The 15660-nt window shown below is 45.1% G+C and overlaps 1 protein-coding gene across 2 annotated transcripts in view; it reads right to left on the bottom strand.

The window, feature by feature from the left end:
• The window catches only part of ADGRA2 (adhesion G protein-coupled receptor A2), a 62879-nt gene extending 48790 nt beyond the window's left edge, over nucleotides 1-14089 (bottom strand). For both annotated transcript variants that reach the window (XM_007476341.3, XM_001381811.5), the window contains exon 1: nucleotides 13833-14089. In XM_007476341.3, the coding sequence (XP_007476403.2) occupies nucleotides 13833-14089 (257 nt within the window). The remainder of the gene's footprint in view (nucleotides 1-13832) is intronic.
• Between the last annotated feature and the right edge of the window lie 1571 nt (nucleotides 14090-15660).

The following is a 15660-nucleotide window of genomic DNA, read 5'->3' as shown; positions in this document are numbered from 1 at the left end:
TTTTAGGGAGACAGAACTATATACTTGCTAAAATTTTACGAAGCTTCCTGACTGGCTGAGACAGAGTCTAGGATTAAAAAACAAGACCGATTAGCTCAGCCCAGGCAACTCAAGTAAGCACCTTCCAATTTAGGCTTGAGTATGCTCTGAAGGGAAGAATCCATTCTTCTCTGAGGTCAAAGCTAAATTGGAAATTATTTCTAGCCTAAGGGGAATGAAGATGGCTAATCCACCCTTTGTGACCCAAGGGGCCATAGTACACCAATGCTGTCCATGGGCTTTTCATGGCCAAGATACTGGGGTGCTTTGCCATTTCTTTTAGAGTGGGTCAAAGCAAACTGAAGTTAAGAGATGCCCAGGGTCATAAAGTGTCTGAGGCTGGATATGAACTCAGGTCTTCCTGATCCCTGATTCCTGATTCCAGGTCCAGTACTCTATCCATTGAGCCACCCAGCTACCTCCTCAGGGTAAGAAATTCTAGCATATTTAAAGTACTTTGGAGCCATTTAATCTGGACTACCTAGTAGATTTCTTATATACTATACTGTTTAAGGGTCCATGATTCCATCTGTGTAAAGAAAAACTCTAACTGCAAATGGTGCCCTTCGATGATTTAGTAGATGGTATTAGAGAGACTATAAGGTTGAGAAATGCATTTCTCTGCTTTCAGCCTGGTGAAGAGCCTTTTTAGAACTGGCAAATCTAGGACAACAGATATACAGTCAATTTCTGAGCTTCTAATTACTTTACTCTGGTATACTATTTACGAATTTGTGTATATGCTTTTTCCTTAGAGAGAAAGACTAGAAAACATACTCTCGTGGTATTGAATGTGTGGAGAAGGAGGGGAATGGATGCTGAGAATAGGTTTCTGGAGCTGAGTAGAGCAGCAGCAGAAGAATGGGGTGGGTAATTAGGGTTCTGGTGTGGGCGACCACTAAATTCAGAGGGAAAGAAGCTGGTTTCATGGGCTTGCAAGGTCCAGAGGCCTCAGGGCTTTGAATAGGGGCTCAGGTTATCAGGGAGTACAGGACGAAGGAGCCCCATGGCATTGATCAGAATTGTGGCCCTTTAGAGTGTTGGTGTCCAGGGAAGCCAACTTCCAGTCACAGAGGACCAAAGCCCAGGGCTGTATGCTGGCTTCCTTTGCATTGCCTTCATACTCTGAAACTGGTCTCTATTTTTTAGCCCTCATTCACCAGAAAGATCACTGCCCCCACCTCAAGGCCAGAGGAGAAAGAGAAACACAGAAGGCATTGAAGAGGCCTGTATGGAGGGAGAGAGAGTTTGGTGATTGGATCATTTCCCAGGGAGCTGGACATGAGCTGTGACCCCAGTAAAGGACATGTGGTCCCAGCATGTGCTCTGACCCTTTTCTGTGGGAAGCAGGTCAGTGTTCCCCCTACCCCCATTCCCAACCCCCTGCCCTATTCCATACATTTAGAAATATCAGCCTGAAAACACTTTTGGATGCTTAAAAAGGTTTTTCATACTTAAAAAGGTGGGAATCTATTGGACGAGACGACTAGAAAGGTCCCTTCCAGCTTAATTCAGTTCCAAAATGAGCCCTTTTTACTTAAAATGTCTACAAGGATAAAAAATGACACCATCCTTCGAGGAATATTAATATATCATGTCAGGTTGACAAAACTGATATAAGGCACTGAATCCCTAATATTAGGGTCACTCCACTGGGTGATGCCTTAACATGGGGCAGTGGTGAAAGGAATCATTCTGTCCAGAAGACCTCCATTAAAAACGCCACTGACCGAGCGAAAGGAGCAGAACCAGGAAACATTATACACAGAGACTGATACATTGTGGTACAATCGAAGGTGATGGACTTCTCCATTAGTATCAATGCAATTTCCCTGAACAATCTGCAGGGATCTAAAAAAAAATACTACCCACAAGCAGAGGATAAACTGTGGGAGCAAAAACACCGATGAAAAACAACTGCTTGACTACAGGGTTGGAGGAAATAAGACTGAGGAGACTCTAAATGAACACTATAATGCAAATTCCAACAACAGGGAAATGGGTTCGAGTCAAGAACACATGTGATAACCAGTGGAATCATGCGTCGGCTATGGGAGAGGGAAAGGCGGGGGGGGGGGGGGGGGGGGGGGGGAGGAAAAGAAAACGATCTTTGTTTCCAATGAACAATGTATGAAAACGACCAAATAAAATAATATTTAAATTTAAAAAAAAAACGCCACTGACCAAGTGCCTGGGTTCCTTGGTTAGTTGAGGGAAGAACTCCCTTTCCACATTCTAGCTCAAGTCCCCAGTATCAGGAAGCTTCCACTCCCCAGTATCAGGAAGCTCTTTCACTCTCCTGATCAAGACCTTTTCTCAGCAACTGGACGTTGCCTAGCAGAAGAGGACCAGATTGAGAGTAAAAAAAGCCTTGGTTCTGCCACTTTAATCTGGGTGACCTAGAGCAAATCACTTCCCCTCTGTCTCTCTCTGGGCTGGTTTCCCATAGGTAAGGACTGAACTTTTTTGTATAAACCAGAAAAAGGATGCTAATGGTGAGGATTTCAGGTAGAATCTTAACCTCAGTGTTTTCCTCTGACATTTTTTCAACACTTTAAAGTTGACAAACTTCTTTACATGGATTATCTCCTCTGACTCTTGCAAAAACCCTAGGAGGCACGATCTGGTGGTATTATTATCACTGCTTTGCAAATGAGAAAACTGAGGATCAGAGAGATTAGTGATGTGCCCCAGAGTCACCCAGCTATTAAGTGCCCAGAGGAAAGATTTGAATTCTGATCTTTCTGATGCTAAGTCCTGTACTCTGCCTACACTAGGTTGCCTCCTCTGCAAAATGGAGAAAATAATAGCTTAGATTTATATAGCTTTCCATAAAGTGGCAGTTGTTTAGTTGTGCCCAGCTCTTTATGATCCCATTTGGGATTTTCGTGGCAAAGATACTGGAGTGTTTGCCATTTCCTTCTTCAGCTCCTTTTACAGATGAGGAAACTAAAGTAAACAGGGATAAGTGACTTGCCCAGGGTCACAGAGCTAAGAAGTATCTGAGACCAGATTTGACTCTAGACTCCGTGCTCTATTCTGTGAGCCCTCAAGTTGGGTCTCCCCTATAAAGTAGTTAATGCAAGTATTATTGTCCCTATTTACAGATGAGGGGATTGAGATATGAGTGACTCCCCAAAAGTACACTATTTACCCGTATCAGGTTGTTGTAAACCCCAAATCCCCCTCTATGAATGTGATTATTATTTTCTTATAGGCAAGTGAATTGAAGCCAAAAAAGGGGAAATGACTTGCAGGGTACGTGAACGCCGGACAGAACCAGGATCAGAATAATGGGCCACCTGTAGGGGGACATGTCCAAATAGGAGGGAGAAAGGCACTCAAGACTTCATTTTCTTCCCAAATTTTTAATGGGTGTGGCATCCCTTGCTGGGTTCTTGGATCTAGTAATGGTGACCACATTTTCAGAACCCTCAAAAAAAAAAAAAACCTGACAATGGATATTCTTTTCAAAGTACTTCCTGAATTCAGGACTGTCCTGGAAAATCTAGCCATATGGTTGCCACTCTCTAAAGGCCTCTCTCTGATCCATGGGCAGATTTGCCTATCAGGCTTCATTTCCCAGCTGCCAGATTGCTAGCCTTTCCAATTCAGGCAAGAAAACGTTCCTTGGCTTTCACTGTTACCCTTCAATTGTCCCTCCTCTCCCTCACCTGCCCCTATCCATCTCCATGGCTCCTCTAACTCCCCACCCTTAGCCCCTCCACCAAGGGAGGAGGAAGTCTGGAAATTTCACTCCATGGAAGAAATTGAGGGAAAGAGCGAGGGGAAACAGCTGGTCCTGGCAGATCAGTGGTCAGCAGGCCTGGGGGATTCTGCTAACATATTCCCCACCCCCACCAAATCCTGAGACTATGAGAATATTTTTGAATCTTTGAGGGGTGGAGGGGGCAGGAGGGAAGGAAGGGCAGGGGGAGGAGGGAAGTGAAGGAAGGGAAGGGGGGTCATTGATCCACCCCTCGGTGTCAGAGCTGGAAATAGAACTGAGCAGCTAGACTTGGAGAATGAAAATAAACAGCCCCTCTGTGTAGCCCATTCCAAGCAGTTGCTGGATCTTCCCTCCCGTTCTTCTGGCCCCCAGTGTCCGCCACTTCTATCCCTTCCACATCTTCCTCTGGCCAGTCCTCTCTTCCTTTCTTCCCTCCATCACTACTGGACAGCCCAAGTGAAATACAATTAAGATCCTTCCTTTAGGGGGAGGAAAGATTCTGGTCTCTAGTTATGTGACCTTAGGAAACTCAATTCCTTTCTTTGTGTCTCAGCTGGTCTCAAGGAAAAGAATTTCTGGCCGCTCTCTGTTTCATGGAAGGAAGTCAAGGAAGGAAAAAAGTCAATCTCAAAGTGGCTGCTTTCTTTCCCCTTATAAAAGGTGGGAAGAATACTGAAGATGCCCTCTCTACCTCTTACCAATAACATACACAGGAAAGAAATGTAGAAATTTACCCTCCCAAAATGTGATATAAAAAAATATAAAAGCATCACAGCTTATGTTCTGGTTAGTATAACTGGGCATTATACAGACTTTTGGGAGAAGGCTCTCCTCTGACCCTTTTCAGAGCTTTTGCCAATTATCCTTGAGAAACTGAGAAGATAGGAAACAAGAAAGATACACTTACTCAGGGTCCCAGAATGGATGTGTCTATACTATACAGAATCCTGAGAAACAGAGAAAGACCATGAAGTGTAGGCAGGACTGATGGGGGGTTAGAAAACCTGGGTTTCATTATTTCCTTGGTTACTACTTAGCTGGGTGACCTTGGGGAAGTCACATAATCCATCTGAACTTGGGTTTCTTTCTCTATTAAATAAAGCTATTGATCCCTGCCATATCTACTTCAAAGGTCAAGGGATCACAAGTTCCATCAAAATAAAAATTTCATAAGAATTTGTATGGAGTCTTATTATTACTATTTGATGATTTATCCAGGTAATCCCATCTGTGCAGAGTCTACATTATAGACAGTCTAGGTTATTTAAACCAAATTAATCCATTGGGGTTGGACCAGAACTGAATTAAATGAATCATTTTTTCTTTACTTTTATGGACCAGACATAATTTCAATGGTATAGGGAAGTCTAGGGAGGGCATTTTCTCAACCAATGAAGACTGGTACTTTTTCCTCAACTCATAGCCTTAGAGAACTGCCTGGGACACTGAGGTCAAGTGATTTGTCCAGGGTTACATGGCTAGAATATGTCAGTGGCAGACTTTTGAATCCAATATTCCCTGCCTCCTAGAACAGTTCTCTATATATTAAAGCCACAATGTTGGAGCAGTGGGAAGTTTTGGAGTTAGGAAGACCTGAGTTCAAAACTTGTCTCATATATTTACTGGCTATGTGATCATGAGCAAGTCACTTAACTTAGCCTCAGTTTCCTCATCAATAAAATGGGGATAATAATAGCACCCCTTTTCCAAGGATTGTTATAAGGATCAAATGAAATAAAATATGTAAAGTGCTTTGTAAACTGCAAAGTACTCAATAAATGCTAGCTGTTATTATTATCATTATAGATCATATTAATTAGAGGAATTTTCAGATGTTCATTCTACTTCCTGTCAAATGAACCCAGGAATCTGGCTCTTAGTCCCGTCTTTGCCTTATGAGTGTGGATACACAAAAGACTGCCTGTTCCCAGGCCCCCCCCCCCACTCCACTCAGAAGGGGCACCCTAAGGGAAAAGGTTTTCCTAAACTCCCAAAGAATAAACTTAGCTCCTAAGGACTAAAACTTGAGGTAACTGCCCCTCTCTTGGGCATCTAGGATCAGAAAGGGAAGAGTTTCGTTCTCCGCTGATACCCCCTCACTGCCCACTTTCTCTAGCCCTCGGGGCTTCAGGGGCTCTGAAGGAAAGCTACATGATGGGACTCCTTAAGTGTGGCAGAATAGCTGGGGGGGGTGGGACTAAAGAGTCCTGGTTCCCTCTCTCCCCCTCTTCCCTCTCTCTCCCTTCTCTACCCCCCCTCCTCTTCCCCTCCCCCCCCTCTCACAAAAGCTCTCTGTACACAGCCACTTCCTCTGGCTGCTGTCTCTGAGCCCAGACGTTATGAGAACCATATGGGGAAAAGCGGGTGGAAGGGAAGGGGGGGTGGGGGAAGTAAGCCCGTGGCCCCACCCCTACAGCCTTCATCCTTCGAGACCAACAAGGCTGTGGAAAGTGGGATCCTGGCATCCCCTTCCCCAGGAGCCTTTCCTGGACTAAGAGCTGGGCTTCTGGGGCCATTTCCATGGGTATAAGGGCTCTCTTTCTCCCAGGCGTGGGGTTCAGAAGCAGAAGGGAGGTCTGTGGGCTGAGGGCCACCTCCCCAAGGCCAGAGGATAGTGATGTGGTCAGCGGGTATCATCCCAAAGCCTGCCCTGTACCACTCCCCAAGACTCTACCTCCCTACCTCAAAACTCCTTGGGTAAGGTGCAACTGTGAGCCACAGGATTCCTTCCTCGGTTCCCTACGCCCCCACACCGCCGATCAGGGGGCGGTGCCAAGTACCCATTGGGGAGCTGGGGAAATACCCTCTAATGCTGGTGGCTAAGAAGAATCGGGGGTCTTTCTGTCTCTATTCGGGAACATTCCTTGTGCAGAAAAATATTAAGTCTTGCCAGAAAGGAGAAACGGCGTGTCTTATACATATCTCTATACGAATTGCAAGCAGGGGAATGAGCCTCAGTCAGAGGGACATTAAGTCCTGCCAATAAGGAGATATGGTTACTAATATGTATGTACATGAATAGCATCCATGTATTATGTATGGAGAACGTTCTTTAGTCAGAGAGACATCAAGTCTTGCCAATAAGGAGATAAAGTTACTCGTGTGCATGTATATGAATGGATGTATACATGAGAGAGACAAAGCACGTGTGGGGGGACACAGGGTCTTCAAAGATCCTAGCCAGCTTCCCCCTTCCCGCATAGTTCTTTGCTGCTGCAAAAACCCATCTCTTTCATCCCAAAGTTTTCTGGGGATACTATATGTTTGCAAAAAATGGAGCTCTATGCTTTCTGTCCAGTTGTTATTACCAACAACCCAAAGGCTAAAGAGATGAGAAAACAGCCCATTACCAGGAATGGTTTATGATGGAGAAGGGGTGCCCCCAGGCCAAAAAAAAAAAATCCATTACCAAGAAAGTGTATGCCCGGGTTGGCTGGTCATGCTGTACTGCGACACACCAGCCAGCCTAAGTAATAGAGTCTCTGCCACCCTCTGGGATACTAATAAAGCACCGCTGGCCTCAGACGCCTGGGAAGGAAGGGGTCTGCTAGTGCGTAGTAGTCACTTAATAAATGTTGAGTTGAATAGATTGGGAGCTTCCTCTGTAGAGGATACATGGGAAAACCTGGACCAGAATTGCTCAGAATAAGAAGATAGGGTGGGAAGTACCCACCCCTAGGAAATCATGAATCTATTAAATGACTTCTGTGTTATTAGATTATGATGTCCCTGAGGACAGAGACTTTTCTTTCGCTTCTGCACCCTCAGCATCTAGCGCTTAGTAAATCCTTAAGAAATGTTTGTTGCCATTTGGAACATATAACTGTGGAAAACTTATGTGGAAATTTGCTATTTCATATAATTGGTAAAAATAAAATACCTTTATAAAAAAAAGAAAGAAATGTTTTTTGCCCTTGATGGAAGTTGGGGCACATAGGTGTAGAACACTACATAGAGAGTTTTTTATGTTGATAAGTTGTTATGCATCTTATTCTTTTCTAGAATGATTGGTTCCAAGGCAGAAGAGTGGTAAGGGCTAAGCAATGGGTGTTAAGTGACTTGCCCAGAGTTACACAGCTAGAAAACGTCTGAGGTTACTTTTGAACCCAGGACCTCCCATCTCAATCCACTGAGTTACCTAGCTGCTTTCTTTATTTCCTTTTTTTTAGAAAAATAAATGACACTCTGGATGGAGAGAGGGAGAGATACATAAGGAAATATAGGCAATGTCAAGACAAAAGATATCAATAAAAATCTATTTTAAAATGTTTGTTGAACAGAATTTTTAAAAAGTCAAAGCTCTTTTATTTGAGTAATATTTACAGTGTGCAAGGAATGGTCCTGGGCTTTTTCAAGTCCAACAGAATAAGCTGGTAGAGTAAAGGATTTAGAGCTAGGAGAGATCTTAGAAATCACATAGTTAATTTTTAATTCCTTTTATGAAAAGCCAAAGGAGATCTAAAGGTAAAATGACTCACCTAAGATCATACTTGAACCTGGGTTTACTGACATAAGAGCTCTTTTCTACTCTACCTTGAGGCTTTTCCTCAAGAGAAAGGAAGTTAGAATTCTGTCCTACCTATTGGAGGTACTGATTCTTTTTATATCTAGAAGAACCCTGGAAGTAGATGCTTCCCATTGACTTCACCCTGGACCCTAGTCATTTTTCACCTAGCTTTACCTATTTCTTTCCCAAAAGATATGGAGAGGAGACAATAAGAGACTGTTCTTAGAGCCAGTGTGTGGCAATACCACTTGTATTTGTGGGGACCCAGGAAAGGAAAGAAGCAGGACTAGTCTAGTCAGTGTCTGTCTGGTCTTTCCTCCTATCCTCAGGCTCTCCCTGGGAAGAAGCCTAGAACTTTGTAACTTTGGACAAGAGTACCCTCTCCTCAGGAACTGGCCCTCAATATGATGTCATTGCGGATGGTGGCTGTTAGAATGTCATGAGGTCAAAAAGATGGTGGGATATGTAAGGGAAAACAGAGTGGACAGATGAACCAGGAAGGAAACCATGTGTTTTGCTGTTCTGAAAGTAATACAAATAAAAACTTAGGACAAGGGAGCTGGGGATAAAGTAGATGGGAAGGAGAGGCAGAGAAGGAATAGATCAGAATAAAGAAAAAGCAAAAAGTGAAAGGATGGAGCTAAGTAAGGAGAAAATGAGTCCCATTTCAGTCGAGTAGTAACAAGTAGGGCTCTCTACACTGAAAGCAGCTTTTCAGGAGAGTGGAATCCAGCATTAATTCATGAGATTTCATGCTTCTTGTTCAATGCTCTGAATATTAGCTCTCTCCAATAAATCACTGAGGAATGGAAATAGAGACAAGTTGTCTGCTCTGAGAGCCTGAGCCTGGAGGAGACTTGAGGAGCATATGGGAACTGTCTACAAACATGAGAAAGTCCAGCATAGGGAGAGGAACTAGAATTGTTCTGTTATACGAGGACTATCCTGATCCCTATCCTCCCTCTCAACCTTCCCAGCTGTTCGTGTTTCCCCCTTGCCAAAATTACTTGGTATTTATTTCTCTGCGTTTTTGTTGTTCTACTTCTAAAGAAAAAAAGGATGCAAGTTCTTTGAGGACAGAGATGGTTTTGTTTTTCACCTTTCTAGTTCAGTGCCTGAACTAAATGAATGAATGATTGGTCCCAGAAGGCAGAGCTAGGTCTGGTGTATAGGACTTACAGAGAGGCAAACTTCAAGACAGGGCAACTAAGTGGCATAGGGGGTAGCACTCCAGGCCTTGAGTCAGAAAGACCTGAGTTCAAATTGGTTCTCAGACCCTTACTAGCAGTGTGACCCCAGGCAAGCCACTAAACCCTGTTTGCCTCAGTTTCCTCATATGTTTGGAGAAGGAAATGGCAAACAACTTCAATATATCTGCCAAGAAAACTCCAAATGGGGTCATGAAGAGTTGAATATAATTCAATGCCAAAAAACTTCAGAGCTCAGTATAAGGGAAAAATAACCTAAGAATTTAAACTGCCCATGAAGACTATGGGCTGCCTTTATAAGAAACGAATGAGCTTCCAGTCACTAGAACTGTTGAGCATATTTCAGATGACCTCTATATTATGAAGGATGTTCCTATCTTCATTAAATTCAATGGAAGGTATTAAGGATGAGTGGGGGACATACTTTCTGCTCTGGTACACTGGAAAGGAGATTGAACCAGAGGGCTATGGTCACTGCCAACTCTAGTATTTTATGATTCATCTCTTCAGTCTGTCAGGGAAAGCAGTTTTCTCCTAGATAGATTCATGGGTCCTATAATAGTAGAAAATAATGTTTCTGATGTGGTCAGGGACAACTTGGAAGTATGATAGAATTCTTGGATGGGACAGCCAGGTGGTACATTGGAAAGAGTACAGGGTCTAGAATCAGCAAGTTCTGAGTTCAAATCCAAGCTCAGACTCTTACTAGCTGTGTGATCCTATGTAAATCACTTAATCCTGTTTGCCTGAGTTTCTCATCTGTAAAACAAGCTGGAGAAGGAAATGACAAACCATTCTAATATCTTAGCTAAGAAAACTCCAAAATGGAATCATAATGAGTTGGACACAATTGAACAACAACAAAGAAATCTGGGAGGTACAAGAACTAGAAACAAATAAGATGCCTATTAATAGAGGAATGACTAAACAAATTGTGGTATAGAAAGGCAATGAACTACAGACACATCAACTACAATAATAGTTATAATAATTATGATAAGTGGAAAGAACAAGACAATTGTAAATGAATGTTATGAAATGATAAAGATCAATTTTGTCCCCAAAGAAGAGATGTAAGAAAACTCTGGCCTCCCCTTATTTGTAAAGGTCAAGGTGTACAGGCATGGCACACAGCATATAAAGCAGATTTTTTTTTTTGATGTATTGGTTGATTTTACTGATTTTTTTTTCTCCTTTAAAAGAAAAATCTTTATTGTTAAGGGAAGGGAAGAGGATGAGATCCAGGGGAAAAGTAGGAGATATAAAAGCAAAAGATAAATATGCTAATAAATATATTTTTAGGAAAAAAAGGAGTTTGGGAAGCAGAGCATATCATCTATAGACAGCCAATCCAACAAGGATTTATTAAGTACATACTACATGCAAGGCACTGACAAAATGGCAAACATGTTCCTTCCCTCAAGAAGCTTACATTCTAATCTGAAGATACAAGATGTAAGCATATGGTATATCCATAGTAATTGAAGGAGGGAGATAGCAGATAATAAGTGGGAGAATCAGGAAAGCATGGGCATATAGGACAGGGCACATAAGCTGGACTTGGCCTAGAATATGTAAAGTTCTGCAAACAGTCCACAAAGCCCTGTCTGGTAGGCAAGAGGAAAAGGTGAGATTTGTATGAAAGAAAAACAAACAAACAAACAAAACACCTCAACCCAAACTGATAGAGTAAGGAGGGGTCCAGAAGTGGGGATAGGGATGATTTACTTAGTTTAAAGGAATCTTTGGTGGAAATTTACAAGAACCTTAAATTTAGTACCCTTTTCTTGTCTTACTACCAGGCTGAATTGGTAGCTTTGTTTAATTTTAGGAGGTGGGGCGTAGAATATCCAATCAGGCATTTTTCTTCCACATCAGACTCAGAATGAAATGTTGGAGTTTGGGGGGTTTGGATGGAGTTTGTGTGTGTGATACACAGAAAGGGGGAGGGGTGACACACAGAAAGGCTGGACAGGGGACCTAGCACTGAACAAAATTGATTTGTGACTACAGTGACTGAAGGGGAACCTAGTTCCTCTTTTCTGATCAAGGGAAATCTGCTTGGGGAATCTTAGATCAGATGGCTCATAGATCTCTCCCTGTGTTTCTTCTGGGTTTGGGAAAAAGAAGCCAAGACCTTATTTCACTCGAGGAGGTCCATCCAGGCTGAGTAGCAACAAGCTCCCCAAACTTGTCCCTATCTATGGACACATCTGCTGAAATGAAGAGTCCCTTCTCAGAGCCACTGTTTCTGCTGCTTTGACCTTTTCATCTGGAAGGGCTCTGAAACCCTTTGGACCCATGAAGGGGCAAATGAACCCTCAAAACAAAACAAAAAACCCCAACTAGTTGCCAAACTCACCATGGCCAGGTTTGGGGTGGAGAAGGTGAGTTCCAAGGCAAATTTATCCCTGTCATTCCATGAATTTTTCCTGAGGGACTCTCTCACCTTCCCACCTCTCCCTTCAAAGTGGAGTCAATGAGAATTAGCTATGGATGGAAAGAATTAGAGGCCAAATCACTTTAGGATGTACAATGGAATGGCTTTCCCATGTTTTTCCTTTACTCTGCTTTCCCAAGGCTGTTAGGATTCCCCAGCACAAATATACACAGAGAGGGAAGATCTCAAATATATATGTGTGGTATCTACATGGATAAAGACAGACATAGAAACATACTCAAATGGACATGTATATAATAGGGGCATGTAAGAGAACTCAGAGGGATGCCAGCCCCTGCTTTTCCCCTCCTTGAGGCAAATATACATACTGAAGAGTATTTGGCAAAGAAGTCACAGATGGCTGGCATTTTTCTTCTCCAGCAATGAGCAGGCTGAGAAATACCCTGTCCTTCCTCAAACCTCAAATTACTGGTACCTGGAGTCATCAGTCACTCGTAGCAGTGGGGCCACTGCTGTCCCACTAGTCACTGCCAAATTATTGAGCTTCAAGGAAGTAGGACACACACACACACACACACACACACACACACACACACACACACACACACACACACACACGGAGTGTCAAAAGCTGACCAGTTGTGTCCTGTCAGGAAGCAAACCATCCCTAAACTCACCCAACCAGAGAGAGATATTACTGTATTGTTCTGAATACAATCCAAGCTAGTTACAAGCCAAGCCCCAACTCTGGGAAAGGGAAGGTGAGGAAAATGGGTGATTGTGGAGGGAGACAAGGGAAGGGAATGGGTAAAATTGATTCTGAAGAGGCCCCTGGGAAGATACCTCTCTGTAGCTCTTGCTCAGGTACTCCCAGTGAATGATCTGCCTAGTTAATTGAGGGAAATGAATCTCTCCTTGATTTTCAGTGACTTCAGATTCCATGGATTTGATTCTGGGGAGTGAGGTGTATAGCAATGAAGGGTTTTTATGATATCTTTTCTGTGAGACCATCAGCCTTCTAAATAAAGAAGACACTAGAGTTGCACTAGATAAAGAGAGATTTCCCCACAATCTCTTCTGTGCAGTAGCTACTAAAGAAATATTCAAAACTTGTCTATTATGACCAAAGGACAGAAGGGAAGAGGGAAAGGTGTGGTTAAGGACTTTAATGTGTGTATGGATGGATGATGGATTTGTTTGAATGTGTCCATAGGCGTTCATGCCTAATTTAGGCTCCATATAAGTTGATTTACTGCCTGGGGAAGGTAAGAGGAAATAGGAATAGTTCAAACACTTATATGGACTTAAACCATTCAAATCTTTAAAGAACAAGAAGCTTAAGGAAGTGAGGTTTTTTTCCTCATTTTCCCCCCTTTACCCCCATTCTCTATTTCTCTGAAACAAGGTGGAACCTTTCTTCAAGATAAGTTGTCAGGTTGGAGTGGATGACCCAGATAGGGTGTGCCCAGAGCTCTACTAGACATGGGTATAGTAGATTTTCAGTATCAACCAATTGAGCCATCATCTCTCTTCCTCCAGCCCCCCTTCCCAAGTTCAAAGCTACCATAATAGTCAGGAGGAAAGGGAAGGGGGGGGGGAAGGAGAAAACTCCCAACTTTGAACAAGAGTTACCACATCTCTCCCAACCCAAGGCATTCAATGTGATTTGGGCAAAGTCTCTGGGGCCCCCTTCTCCAACACTCAGAGGCTGAGGAGTAGCACCTCTCCTACCACTCTTCCCCAAAATCCATGGTATGAGAGAACAAATTTCTCCTTCCCGATTCCTCTTACAGGCGTGGGAGAACAGCACCTAGGGCAGCCTCTCTCCAGGGCATAAGGTAGAGAGGTGAATGGCATGCAGTCTTCTCCATCTGTCAGTCCGCCGGGGTGGGATGGGATGGGATGAGATGAGAAGGGATAGAACGAGGCAGAGGCTTCGGTACTTACAGGGTAACGGTGCCATTGGGCAGAAGGCCAGGCTCCGGCGGCTCCGGGAGGTCCCCGCCACTGCACACCACCCTCCTTCTGGCCGGGTTGGGTGCACCGCCGCTCAGTCCTTTGGGCCGCTCTCCGGCGCACTTGCAGCTGCGGATCGGCACCGGACAGCCTTTGGCACCCCCGGACTCCAGGGCCAGCAGCAGCAGCAGCAGCAGCAGCAGCAGCACCGCGGCCGCCCCTCGCATCCTGCGGCCCCCGGCGCCCATCAGCCCATCGTCCCTCGCGGGGACGGACAGAGCTGGCACCGGGGTACAAGCAGAGGCGGGCGCGGACACGGGCTTTGGGACTGTGGGCTTAGCTGGGACCGGGGGAGCCCATGGGACGGGCGGGGAGCCCTAGGCGGAGGAGAGCCCGGGGGTCCCCGCCGCCGCGCCCACGGGGCATGTCCGGCTAGCTCGGGGCCCCGGCCGGCGCGCCCCGGAGGGGAGGACGCGGCTGTCAGAGGGGCTCCGGCTCGGGCTGGCCCCGCGGGAGCGGCCCCTGCGCCCTGCTTTCCACGCCGGGCTGATCTTTTCCGTCGCACCCGCCTGCTGCGCACTCCACTGGGATCTAGCGGATAGGGCTGGGCTCCTGCCGCCGCCGCCGCCGCCTCTCCGTGCCATGGATGGAGGCAGCTCCGGCGCCTCTCCCACCGCTGCCGCCGCCTCCTGCCCTAGCCCCAGCCCCCTCCTTCCTCCCTCGCTCGCTCCCTCCCCTGCATTGGCCGACCCATCCGCAAGGCCCTAGCGCCTCCCGGATACTCCCTGACCCGCCACTGCGCTCAGAACTTCTGACGCGAGAAGCCTGGGGAGTCCTCGGGCGGCTCTTCGACACCGTCTCCTTCCCTTCGCTTCTTTCTGGGTTGTCCTTCCTTCCACGTCCCCCACGTTCGAGTCTGTGAAGATTCCCCAAGTGCCGGATAGGCTGGACCGAATGTATGGCTCCTGCTCTCAAGCTCCCTAAATGGGAAGATAGTCATAGAATCCCAGCATCAGAAGAACTCTCGAAGTGCACCTAGGTCTGAGAGAACACAACTGGGAATTGAAAGGAGAAGAAATCCTTACATTATCCCTGCCAATGGGCCCTCTCTCTTCTACTGGAAAAGTTCCGGGATGGAGGAACCCGTCCCTGCTAAGTCAATGTCAGCTAGTTGGTTTCTGAGCCCTGGCTACACCTTTTGACCATCCTTGGGATGGGTGGGTGTCTTTCCTGCCTGGTCTCTCACCCTGCACCCTTTTCCCCACAGCCAATGCCACATGACACTTCTCAACACCCATCTCATTCTCTTCCAGAGCCATTCGGAGTTTAAAGCAAGGGCATTTACTCAAAGGGATAAGAATAAACGAGTATGTAAGAAAACAGTGAAGTTTTTTAACTCTTCCAAATGCAGAGCCAAAGGTGAAGGACTTGGTTGCTGAGGGGATATAATAGGGGTAGGAAGGAGGGTCAGGAAAGCGAGGGGTAATAGAACTTGACTCTTTTGCTTGGCTTTTGCTCTGACTTAAGTTCATCATGACGGGCTAGTGGAACTTGGGAATTTCTAATTCTAAGTCAGATAGTTTCTGGCTCAAAGGACTGGTAATCAGTTTCAGGCAGAGATTTAAAAGAAAAAACTTAAATCTTATTCAGGGATACTGTGCCTTTTGGTAATGCTGCAGTAGCGTTTAGCCTTTGTACTCTTGTCATTGAAGAGTCTTCATGAGGGCAGCTAGGTGGCTCAGTAGATTGAGAGCCAGGCCTAGAGACTGGAGGTCCTGAGTTCAAATATGGTCTCAGACACTTCCTAGCTGTGACACCC

Source organism: Monodelphis domestica, chromosome 1, assembly GCF_027887165.1.
Source record: "Monodelphis domestica isolate mMonDom1 chromosome 1, mMonDom1.pri, whole genome shotgun sequence".
Taxonomy (NCBI): domain Eukaryota; kingdom Metazoa; phylum Chordata; class Mammalia; order Didelphimorphia; family Didelphidae; genus Monodelphis; species Monodelphis domestica.
This window is presented reverse-complemented; position numbering and strand designations above follow the sequence as displayed.